Below are 13,029 nucleotides of genomic sequence, written 5' to 3' on the forward strand. Positions count from 1 at the left end.
ATTATGGTTGTACTGTATTTTTGATAAAATAAATGCAGCCTTGGTGACCAAAGGGGACTTCTTTCAAAACCACAGTCTAAGTTCAAAACACGCACGCACGCACGCACGCACACACACACGCACACACACACACACACACACACACACACACACACGCACGCACACAGCGATTACTGGGCCCAAATCTTTAACAATAGTAGTGTAGCCTATTTGTTTCTTCTGTTGAACACGAAATCGTATATTTGGAAGAATGTTGGTAATCAAACAGTTTAACAGTTGAATCAACAGAAGAAATAATCTCATACAGGTTTGGAACAACATGAGGGTGAGTAAACTATATATAACATTTTAATTTTTGGGTGAACTATCCCTTTAAATATTCTGTATTGTCACATGTAAGACCAACATAAGAATACTTGCAAAAAGCAGACACAGCGATTAATTTCTTCATCTTTTATTATTTCTCATTTTGTCTCTCTTCAATGATACCAGCAGGACTGTTTGGTGTGCGTTGTCACCCACAATAGGGGCAAACATTCAGAGAGAACAAAGAACCGTATCAGATTGTTAAAGCTGTCAACAAAAGTTGGAGGTTAGGTTGTCAAGTCTATGTAGGAGTGACCAGGAACTAGAGATAAAATCCTACTCCATTATCACTAAACCAGCAATTCATGTCTAGTTTAATTGTCGATTTGAAGTATTGTCTGCTCACTTCCAGCAAATCCAAAAGCACAGTACAAACTTGTTACATCTTTGTTTCCTATTCTAAGAATATAAGTCAATCATAATATATCTGAGTAAATACATTTCAGGCTCTTGAACGCAGCCTGGCAAGTATGGAGAATCACACTTTAGTGCTATATTAGTTTCACTGGACTCAAAGCAAAGTTTCATACAGGGCCCCATCATTCCTGCAGGTCTTATTTTGTGTGGTGTGAAAGCCAGAGTTACAACAGTATATGTGGAAAGAGCTACAGTACAACGCTTCTCGAGGACAAAAGTGACAGATCATGACTAAAGTGCTAAAGTGAGGAGCTCTGCGGGTGGAAGAACACATCATGAGCACCAACAGGCCAATGAGAGACAGGCTGAGATTTACACCTAAACATACACAAACAACACTCATATTATGGTTAAGGCAGGTACTTTCAAGCAGTCAGAGTGACATGTCCAGCGGGAATTATACATTGAATATGGTACAATTACAGTCATAACCTAAGTCATCCAAACCCAAACTGCTCATGCAGCCTATCGGAAACTAAAACAGCCTAAAAGTGTTTTAAATAATCAGTCTAAAATTCTCAATTCAAACATTTTGCCACAAAACACAAAAAAGACCACATTAAAGTGGTTTCTCAAATTGTTTCCATAACAGTCACCATCATGCTGTGAAATGCGGCAAAATACAGAAAAGTTTTTGCTATGCTTTGACCTCACAGTGTATGTTTGGTTCTCCGGGATGAGGCTGTGCTATTCTGCTGACGTGGATAGACAAATACATCACACCTTTTCATAATACTTCACAGGAAAACTAACATTCTTACACCAACAAATGCTGTATTTAAAAACATGCCACAAAACTAGATGCGCTGACAGCTCGTTGCTGGGAAAATGCAGAGAAATTGTGCGAGGTATTCTGGCTGTCTGACGACAAGCTGGAGGAACATCTCCTATGACATGTCAACGGTAAAATCACCTTTATACATCTTCACAATGTTAAATAAATTGAATGAGAGAACAGCTACAACATTGGAAGGTTTTGATATTGTGGAAGGACTTAGCGAGGGTCGTCTGGAGCTGCGATCTTCTCCAGACTAGGCTCCATGCCCCAGATCTCACGTGCGTACTGGCCGATGGTGCGGTCACTGGAGAACTTGCCACAACCAGCAATGTTGTGGATGACCATCTTGGTCCATTCTTTAGTATTCTGTTGGAGAATCAGGAAGAGGGACAAGTTTCGAGTCAGTGCCAGCATTGTTGTGTTTCTTTTGTGTAAAGCAAGCCCTTAAAGAACAATGAACGTTAAGTACTATTTCCATCTATACATTTTGAGTGAATTGTATCACATATTTTTAAATAAACTGATGGAACAGCTATTTTGAATGTAAAATGACATGCTAGTATACTCCTAATAAAACCAAATAAAAATGGTAGCACATATACACGTTACATTGTAGGTAAAATAGACCAAAAGTATTGATCGCTCATCTTGTTCACATAGACTACCGTTCAAAAGTTTGGGGGCTGTTTTTGAAAAAAAAAAAAACTCATGTTCATCAAGTAATGTTAATACAAACCTTGTACAGGGCGCTGACTTTCTCCTGACTTTTAATGTAGTCTTCATAGTCAGCAAACACCTTGAACCTGCAATCACGACCAAAATGTAATTTATATGATCAATATTAAACAGTGGCTGTGTGAGAAAGAGAGTGTAAAATTATTATGAGTATTATCAAATCATAACTATGATTTTCGTTTTTTCTTACCTGTCATGGTGCATCAGCATCTTGACGATGTCTTGAAACTGGTCAGGCTCTGCAGGGCTGAAGAATCCTTTAGAAATCTGATCCATGGCTTGTTTCAGTTCTGGAATGCGGTTATAATACTCCATGGCATCGTATCTGGAAATAAACAAACTTCAGTTAAGTTAAACAAGACTATATCTAATAAAAAATAAACAACACTATCATTTTATTTTCTTCCTTATTTTGCTAATGATTACATCTATTTAAGTGGATGACGTTTTAATAAAATACATTTCAAATGGATAAACTTTTTGTATCGTTAATAAATGAATCCACTAAAAAAACGAATGCTATTCAGAAAAATTGTTCATTGAAGCTTATGTCGTCACCCTTTTATATCCAAAGCTTCCACATCCTTCACTCTCATGCCGAAGATGAAGAGGTTCTCCTCTCCCGCCTCTTCAGCCATCTCCACGTTAGCCCCATCCATGGTGCCGATGGTCAGAGCTCCATTCAGCATGAACTTCATGTTGCCTGTTCCCGAAGCTTCTGTTCCTGCTGTGGAGATCTGCTCGGACAGGTCAGCCGCAGGGATGACTATAACACGAATGAAAGAAGTAAGCAGAGCGAGAAGTGTGAGTGAATAAATAAGACGAGAAGCTGATCCAATTTTAAAAATCTGTTTGTAAGTTTGCATGCTACCTTTCTCAGCCAGGGTAACCTTGTAGTTCTCAAGGAAGATGACTTTCAGACGATCTCCCACCACACTATCATTATTTATCACTTCTCCAATTGCCGTGATCAGTTTGATGATCATCTTAGCTGTGTGATACCCGGGGGCGGCCTTGAAGATGCATGATTTAACCAATTAGCATTCAGATTTCAGTAGAACAGATCTGACTGGTCAGTGAAGTGATCATTCTCACCTTTCCTCCAATCATAACTGTCCTTGGAGTCCAGGCCTTGTTAGGCTCCTTCTTGATGCCTGATCAGACAAAATAGTCAAGTTAAGTACACTGTAAAAAAAAGTTGTAAATAGAATAAAGATTATTGGAGTACGTTTTACAGGAAAATTCTCTTTCAGACTTTCCACTTCAAAATATCATGTTTTATTTATTGTTATTTGCCGTTTCTTTGTAATTATTTGTGAAATTTATACGCAATTTCTGAGTGAAAATTGTTTAAATAAATCCTACACCAAGGCCCGGTTTCACAGACAGGGCTTAGATTAAGGCAAGATTAGGCCTTAGTTCGATTAGGACATTTAAGTAGCTTTAATAAACATGTCTTAGAAAAAAACATTATTGGTGTGCGTCTTGAGACAAAACAATGGCACTGACATATTTTAAGAGATGTCAGTGTAAGTTGCTTTCAGTTAAACAGCTCAAACATGCATTTTAGTCTAGGACAAGCTTAAGCCTTGTCTGTGAAATTGGGGGCAAGTTTTTTTCAGTGTAGGCTATCTTGGTAAAGGAATACTAGCTTTCCGCTTAGTGTATATGGCACAGTACACACTGCATACTGCCTACTAAAACAAACAAAAATAATGTAAAAAGTTATGCAATAACTTTCCAAACTTTCCAGTAGCATGCAAGAGATATGCATTAGTTTGTTTCGAAACTTGCAAAAAGATAAATATTTAGCGGTTTCAAGAGGAACTTACGGTTGTAGAGGGTGATGATGTGCAGACAGTTCAACAGCTGCCTTTTGTATTCATGGATCCTCTTCACGTGGACATCAAACATGGAGTTTGGGTTAATCTTCACCTTATATTGTTCCTCTAGAAGCGCTGCAAATTTCATTTTATTCTCCTGAAAACAGCAAAGCAATAGATATGTTATGTAATGTTCATCATTCTCAAATAAATTATGATTATTGTACTAAAGTTCACTTTGAAAGTGGATTCTGTCTCACCTGTTTGACTTTAGCAATGTCTCGAATTAAAGCATCATCATTCACAAACTTCAAGAGTTTCTTCAGCTGGCATAGGTCACGAATGTAGTCCTCTCCAATTCTCTAGCGATTAACATAAGACAGGGATTTTCGGTCAATAATGAATGACTCCTGAATGGCTTTCGAGGGCTTGGACTAAAGCTTACAAAATGTATTTCCGAAGGTTACGGTACTTTTTGTATGTTCCTCTTCAGTAGAGTTTACACATGTAATGATAACTTTTTTTTTCTTATCAGCAATGTTCCTCACCTCAGCGATAACCTCAGCCAGTCCAGGGTTACACATGACAAGCCAGCGACGAGGTGTGATACCATTGGTCTTGTTCTGAAACTTGTCTGGGTCCACTTCATAGAAGTCCTTAAAACTGTACACAGAATCAACCCCACCAAATTAGATAAAATTAGATACAACTGTTCTTTAGCAGTAAACATCTCTGTGAGTTATTCACCAAGGCTAATTCTGAGGCAATGTGATTAAGTCTATAAATAAGTCTTCCAAATAATAAAACTATTTGGAATTGCATATTGTTGATATAAATTTGGACATTTGATTTGCAAATGTATGAATGTCAGAAAGAAGTATGAATGAAAGAAATATATGCTTTTTTCAACATGGATGAATTAAATTGATAAACTTTAAATTACTATTTAAAATAAATGCAGTTCTTTTTAACTTTCTATTAATTAAAAAATCCAAAAAAATAGCATGTTTCCACAAAAATATTAAGTAAATAGAACTGTTTTCATTGATAATAATAATAAATGTTTCTTGAGCAGCAAATCTACTGTATTTTCTATATAAAAACATAAAACAAATCTCATTGATAAAAAATTAAAAACCCAAATTTTGAACAGTATTATATATTTTGAAATGTGGCTTAAGTGTTTAGATACTTTTTGGGGCTACTATGTATTCTCATATTTAAAATAGTTAGGAGACATACACAGTGTCTTTAATAATGTCGGAGTGGATTTGTGCCACGCCATTGACTGCGTGAGAGCCAACGATGCAGAGATGAGCCATGTTGATCTTCTTCTGTCCTCCCTCCTCAATGAGAGACATGCGTCTCATACGGTCAAAATCACCAGGGTAGAGCGCAGAGATCCGCTAAAAACAGGAAAGAAAAAGGCAAGGTCAAAACAGAGTGAAATGTACATGGGAAGTTAGTTTTCTTCATCTGAGATTTACTGGATGCTGAGTCATGCAGAGCGGAGGAGGTTGTTTAAATAACCTCACACAGCACAATTTACTCCTTATTTGGAGTCAACACAGTCCTACTGTCCCAATGCAGTGAGTTACAGATCTCCCAACCCCTTCAAAAAACATTATTTTTTTAATCTACAATAAAGTTCAAATGCAATGTTCCATGAAGATAATGTCTGTTCCCAGACCTCCAGGTGACGTCGGTTAATCTCGTAGATGATCTCTAGGTGACGGGGCAGAAGGTTTTGGAACAGGTCAACGGGCCAGCGTTCCAGAGCTTCTGGTAAAACAGTGTGGTTAGTGTATGCACAAGTACGCACAGTGATGTCCCACGCCTGAAAAGAAAAAGAGAATGACAGAAAGTCACAGGAGAGTGAGAGAGAAAGAAAAATGAGAAGAGATAGAGGAGTACAACATTATGGTGTTGGTCTACATGGGCAAATTTTCATTATAGAAATCAGCCAATATAAACTTTATGTATGGTAACACTTTACAATTAATTTGTTAACATTAGTTAACTACATTGGTTAACATGAACTAATAATGAAATACTTCTACACTCTTTAAAATCAAGGTTCCAAAAGAGCGTTTTTGCAGCAACAACACAATAGAAGAACAATTTTTGTTTCCTCAAAAAAGCGTTCAGTGAGCAGAAAGAACAATTTTTTCCTTCTAAAGAACCTTTTTCAATGATGAAAAAACTTTTGTGCAATGAAAAGGTTACATGGATGTTAGAGGTTCTTCGTGGAACCATAAATGGCAATAAGAGTGTACAGCATTTATTAATGTTAGTCGATGTAATTTCAACATTTGCTAATACATTGTCATTTTTAATCAAAAGTTGTATTTTTAAACACTAATGCACTGTGAACTATTTTTACTATCTACCATTAAGTAAGATTAATAAATGCTTTAATATATATATATATATATATATATATATATATATATATATATATATATATATATATATATATATATATATATATATTGCTCAACGTTCGTTCATGATAGCTAATGCATTTACTAATGTAAAAAAAAAAAAAAAACTTATTGCAACGTGTTTCTTTATGTCCCTGTATTACCCTTTTATCAATCAACTGAATAGTCCTACAGTTTGACTGCAAATCCTTTTTTAAGCATGTTAAAGAAGAAGACTCACCGTGTCCCAGATCAGTTTCTCGTCATCCATCAGTATTCTCATCAGTTCAGGGATGGCCATTGCAGGATGAGTGTCATTCAGTTGTATAGCAACCTGAACGACACAGAAAAAGCAAAGAATCTCTGTAGTAGTTTTTAAATGTAAAACCAATTTTGTTTATCCCAATGCGTTAAGTTGTATTATTAATATGAATAAATGACACCAGATACGATGTGAATTGTGTTGAATGTTCTCTACACCCCAGCGTGCTTTAGGGATGTCCTACCTTATCTGGCAGTGTGGTCAGATCCATGCGCACTTCCTCAATTGAGCCGAACTTGGAAGCTTTGAACCTGCGGATGATGTCTTGGAGAGTCGCAGCCACCACGAAATACTCCTGCTTCAGACGCAACTCTTTCCCCTCAAAGAACTGATATACACAAACAGGAGGATTCGTTTACATTTAGGCTCCAAGAGTCATGCGATTTGTTTCTTAATACGAATCGCTTGAGTTGCACTCACGTTGTCGTTAGGGTAAAGCACACGAGAGATGTTCTCAGCTAGATTCTTATCCAGAACGGCCTGGATGTAACCACCAACATTAACTGTTCAGGAAGACAGAAAGTCAGTCATAAGATATAAGGCTAAGATACAGTATACCCATTCAACAGTTTGGGGTCAGTCAAATTTTGTTTAAAATAAATTCATACTTCCATTCAGCAGGGATGCGTTAAATTGATCAGAAGTGAAAATAAAGACATTTATAATCAGACAAAAAAAATTTCAAATAAATGCTGTGCTTTTAGACTTACTACATCAAAGAATCATGAAAAAAAATATATTTATAATATAATAATATTAAAATAAAATATTCCATAAAAATATTAAGCAACACAGCTGTCTGTCTGTATATTAAAATTAAGTGATTATTTTTCATTTGTTTTATACAATTTCAAAATATTACTTTTTTTTGCTGTATTTTTTATTTTAAAAATGCAGCCTTGGTGAGCATGAGACCTTTTTTTTTTTTCAAAAACATGAAAAAATCTTACTGACCACAAACCTTTGAACCGTTGTGTATATGGACACAAATTGAGTAGATCAGAGTTGATTTTATAATAATATTACAAGTTATCTTCATAATAATAAACGAATGATAAAGCTTATGGTTGGTTAAAATGTCTGATGATCATTGACTGATGGATTGAAGAGAACTCACAGTCTTTGAGATGGAATTCACATGGAGCTTTGGCGGACCAGAGCCTCATTGTGTTAACAATGTTGTTTCTGTATCCTGGGACAGGTGTGTCGTAAGGGAGAGCAAGGATCACCTGGTGAGCCAAACAGGAACAGATTTAATAGGAGAACATAGAGATACATCTGTAAAAAATGACACAATTCTACAGCATGTAGCATCTGAGTCTTGCGTTGCATATTGTCCGTTCTGCTTTAGCTCAGTTCAAACGTTTGGGGTCTGTAATATTTTATGCTCACCAAGGCTGCATTTATTTTATAAACAATACGGTAATATTATTACAATTTAAAATAACATTTTTTATTTTTTTTTTATAAATAATTTATTCCTGATGCAAAGCTGAATTTTTTTACTCTCGCTGCTCAAGAAACATTTATTGTAATTACCAGTGTTGAAAACAGTTGTGCAGCTTAATAGTTTTGTGGAAAGCATGATACATATTTTCAGGATTCTTGCATAAATAGAAAGTCCAAAAAACAGCATTTAACATTATGCTTTATATTTTGTAACATTAGGTCCTTACTGCCACTTTTAAACCATCTTCCCTTGCAGAATTAAAGCATTAATTTTCTTTAAAAGCAAATATCTTACTGACTCCAAACTTTTGAATAGTAATGTACAAGACAAATTGTATTTTGCAATATGAAAAATGGCATTTCCATACCATTTAAATGCAGATACATGGTTTCTATGCTCTCACCTGTGTGTCCACCCATTTCACTCCATCAGGGTGGTGCTCCACCCGACCATAGAAATGCACAGGACGCATGTACTCAGGCCGGGCTTTTTCCCAAGGGTTTCCATAGCGCAGCCAATCATCCGCCTCCTCCACCTGTCAGATGAAGTCAGTTGTTTACTAAGATCCAAATGCATCAAAGGGAGAGAAATACATTTCACTGAGATATTGTTGCAAGTTTGTTTTACCTGCCAGCCCTTCACGATTTTCTGATTAAAGATTCCGAACTCGTAACGGATTCCATATCCATACGCTGCCAGGCCCAAGGTTGCCATGGAGTCCAGGAAGCAAGCTGAAGAGGAAGAGAAATTAAAGTGAATCAAAGCACCAACTCGACAGCGCAAGCCTCCATTAATCTTGTGATCAGCACATTTAAAGAGACTGAGTTCACCTGCCAGTCGACCAAGGCCTCCGTTGCCCAGGCCAGCATCCTCCTCCATGTCCTGCAGCTCCTCCATATCCAGACCCAACTGAGAAGAACCAGAATATGAGAGCCAGGCAGGACCAAATCCGGTGAATAACTTCTCAGAGTACAAAACATGCCCTGTTGCATGGTTTCATCTTTCATCAACATATCTTTATAGTCATTCTCAGCATAGCAGTGCTGATCTAGAATGATTTGCATTTCATATTCTAATGAATAGGATTAAAGGACAAGGGGCAGCTAATCCAAGATGATCAGTATTACAGTACATATAGCACCAGATCTCCTCCATATGCTCTTTCTCTATTTATAATTATGCTATCACTGATGATGATGATAGTTACTGATATTGGCCTCTTTTCTTTATACAACTTTTTTTTTTTAAAGGTAAAGTATTGAGGTTAATTGAATAATAACAGATAATGTTCCCCAGGTTATAGATCTCCTCTATTTGGACAAATGAATATAGTCCCACCCCATACACACCACTGGTTGAGCCAATGTTGTTATGTAGAGCCCAGCTGGCCACTCACACAGATTGCAAATCCCACTAAGGGCGCATAAATTACACAATTATTTACTTCCATAGAGTGCTGCAGGGATGGCATATTTTTGTAGGCCAAAACCCTAAAACAAGTTAGCATTTTAGCATTTTTTTATTTTTATTATTGGTTAAATGCCTGAAATAAGGCCTGTGTTTAGCATAACCACAAGTTTTTAGATTTTTTTTTCTATGACATAAAATATTAATAGCTCATTGTGATTTTTTTTAAAGCTTTCACTTGTCTTTAAAGGTCACATATTATGCCCCTTTTCACAAGATGTAATATAAATCTATGGTGTCCCCAGAATGTGTCAGTGAAATTACAGCTCAAAATACCCCCCAGATCATTTATTATAGCTCGTCAAATTTGCCCCTTTTTGGATGTCGTTTTTATGTGTCCCTTTAGATGCAAATGAGCTGCTGCTCCCCGCCTCCGTTCAGAAGAGAGCGATCCTTTACACGAGCTTCGTATACTCCGGCAATAACATAACTTTTAAATAACTTTTTTAAATAACTTTTAGACGCACATATACATTTCTGAATGGTTAGTGGATACATTTATGTACTTGTTGTGGAGTTACATTAATTCATCGACTTGCATGTGACGCCATGTTTAACTTTTACACAATTTTGACACAGTTACTTGAGCTCTTTATAAAACAGGTCAAATATTTTTTTGGTCAAACAGTCTTCACTGCTCATCTGTGCAGCCAACGACAGAACAGTTTGCATGCTTTGCTGGAACTTTTGCCATTGTGTTAGAACTGCAAAAAAAAAAAGTTACACTGTTGTGGCTTGTGAAAACCAAATGGCGGCGCCGTGGTTGGAAACGTGCAGATTAAGCGGTAATATTATAATAAGAGCCCCTTCCTACGTCAGAAAGGGAGCGTAGTTGGCCTACAAAAATATGTCATCCCAGCAGAACTTGCTTTTTGCAGTGTTCAGTTGTACATATCTCCTCTCACCTGATAGATGGCCTCGTCACAAGCATTCTCCAAAGCTAAGTTTACCATGGTGTTTTGAAGGGTCCGACCCATGTAGAATTCCAGAGAAAGATAGTACACACGCTACAAGTGGAGACAAAGAAGAAGAAAGGGGAAAAAATTTAAAGACAAGATTATTAAAAGTAAAAAAGAAGAGCATTTTTTTTAAGTGAAAGTGTTATTTTAATACTTAACACCAACAGCTGAGAGCCATTTAGAGCAACAGTGAAGTAGGAGCCATAAAAGCCACTGCTGAGCAGACAAATAATAGAGACAAATAAAATTGTGACAGGTGCGTAACACAAGCCTAATCTGTATTCCACCTCTTGAGACTTCATTGACCGCCAACGCAAAACATTTAATCGTTGAAGGTTGCCCAATGACACAACTATCATGGAGGATTTGTTAGTAAACAAAAGCTAGCTTGTAATATTTCAGTCTCTTGTTTATGAATGATAACAAAGGTTAGGAAAGAAGAATGTTTGTGTGCTGGCACATGTAAAAATAGCAGCATTAGCTGTCAGCGTTAAAGGTTAAATACTCTGTCAGGGTGCCAGCCACCCAGATAAAGATGACACAAATTCCAAATACAACAGTATCCTAACCTTCAATCAGTTTATATTAGTCGTTTTACTTTATTTATTTTATTTTTTTAATACAAAAAAATTTGAAAATATAATTTAAAATTTCCTGTAGGAATTAGGTAAACTCCGGTTTTGTGATTAGGCTACTTATGTGTTCCTTTTCCAAAGCAAAAAATTACAGTTTTGGATTTGTGAGTAAAATAATGCTAATGAGGGCTCTTTGTGACCAGCCTTCCTCTTTCAAATTTTAGGACTGGACGACAGACTGAACGTTGTAAGATGGAAAGGACCAATCACAATTATGTATGCAAATGAGCACAAGAGAGAAAAGAAATCACAATGAGGTACGCATCAACTATAATGACATTGTGGAGACATTATGATGACAACACCATTGTATATAGATGGGACATTTTAAAATTGCAATTTAAACGTGTAACGTCTAAAATTATATATATAAAAAAAAATTTAAAAAAAGGTTTTCGTCTGAAATAGGCTATATTCAGCAGTTCAGCGTTGTAGTCTGAAAGATGTTTCGAATAGGCATTACAGAAATTAGGGTTTTTAGATTATTGCTAACGTTACTTGTTTAAATATATAAAAGTGCACATATTGATATACCGTAAATAACTCGCACTCAACGATTCAAACATAATTAGACCTGTTGATACTTGTCAAGGGCACATAGAAAAGCTCTCCATGTATTCTGCAGGACATTGAATGAAGGCGCTCCTGACATCAGTCACGGAGAGATTATGTAATTATTGAAAAAAAGCCCTACCATCTGCTGAAACATTAGTATTAAGCGTCATTTCCCGTTACAATACAAATCCCTCAATATTAAAACTTCAACAAGGATATGTTTCTTTTTACATTTTGCAATGTTGCTACTCTACTGCGCAACATAATGTCCCCTCATGTGTGATCCGACCCCTCCTCCCTCCTGTCAGTGGTGTACGTGCGGCCCCGATCTGTAGGATGAAACTGCGGCATTCGAGTCTCTTACTTTCGGGTCTTTCTCGTAGTAATGCTGCTGCGTCCGGATCCATCTTCCCACCAAATGGTCGCGCACGGTGTGCGCCAGGGCGAAGTAGTAGTCGCGCTTCGTTGCAACATTACGGTCCTTAACCAAAGTAAAGTGCAGATGGCGATTAAAATTGGTCTTGAGGTCCGAGACGTTTTCAACCCCGGCGAGACCTCGCACGGAAATTTGCTTCCTCTTCTCTTGGTCCGTCAGTGGCTTGGACATCTTGTAGACTGTTATAATAGTGGGTTTCGTGCACCAGGAATATTAGTCTACGAGACTACGTGATGCCTGCTGCGTGTGTTGCGACTGGGTTTTTACAGTCTATGGTTGCGACGCGCGTCACCGTGATCTCCAGCTGATGCTTCAGGGTCAAGCGCGCTCATTGGCGGCGCGCTCAATATACACGACTACTATATATTTACAGGCTGGGGCGGACCATAATAGGCCTACATTTAGGCAAGACAGGTTTATTTATATAGCACATTTCATACACAATGGTAGTTTAAAGTGCTTTAATTTTTTATAAGCATAAAATAATTACAGGTGTTTAATAATAAAAAAACAAAAAAAAACATTTATATAAAATTAAAATTTCCCAGAAGACCACCTGGTGTCCCTGAATAATAGGTAGGCTGCTAACTGAGGTGACAGGACATTAGACAAATTAGAGAAGTTTGAGAATGCATCAGTCTCACATCACTCACAAAGCGCTAA

The 13,029-nt window shown here is 37.0% G+C and overlaps 1 protein-coding gene across 1 annotated transcript; it reads right to left on the reverse strand.

Moving 5' to 3' along the window:
* Positions 1-438: 438 nt before the first annotated feature.
* Positions 439-12,705, reverse strand: pygmb (phosphorylase, glycogen, muscle b). Its single transcript, XM_079604916.1, has 20 exons — positions 12,295-12,705; positions 10,687-10,788; positions 9,145-9,223; positions 8,942-9,045; positions 8,718-8,849; positions 7,982-8,093; positions 7,285-7,367; positions 7,049-7,192; positions 6,784-6,876; positions 5,810-5,956; positions 5,362-5,525; positions 4,668-4,782; positions 4,380-4,481; positions 4,129-4,276; positions 3,392-3,450; positions 3,168-3,309; positions 2,855-3,062; positions 2,487-2,621; positions 2,298-2,364; positions 439-1,927 (listed from the first exon to the last, which is right to left on the reverse strand). The coding sequence occupies exons 1-20, from the start codon at positions 12,535-12,537 to the stop codon at positions 1,778-1,780; spliced, it is 2,529 nt and encodes an 842-aa protein (XP_079461042.1). The 5' UTR covers positions 12,538-12,705; the 3' UTR covers positions 439-1,777.
* Positions 12,706-13,029: the final 324 nt, after the last annotated feature.

Source organism: Phoxinus phoxinus, assembly GCF_949152265.1.
Source record: "Phoxinus phoxinus genome assembly, chromosome: 2".
In the NCBI taxonomy this organism is placed as follows: Eukaryota; Metazoa; Chordata; class Actinopteri; order Cypriniformes; family Leuciscidae; genus Phoxinus; species Phoxinus phoxinus.

What these genes read in the sequence shown, in the direction of transcription:
- pygmb (XM_079604916.1), bottom strand. Translation starts at nt 12,537, where the DNA reads ATGTCCAAGCCACTGACGGACCAAGAGAAGAGGAAGCAAATTTCCGTG. An exon ending in AGGCCTTGGTCGACTGGCAG is followed by an intron (nt 9,046 to 9,144) that starts GTGAACTCAGTC and finishes CTTCCTCTTCAG; the next exon opens with CTTGCTTCCTGGACTCCATG. An exon ending in AAATCGTGAAGGGCTGGCAG is followed by an intron (nt 8,850 to 8,941) that starts GTAAAACAAACT and finishes TTCATCTGACAG; the next exon opens with GTGGAGGAGGCGGATGATTG.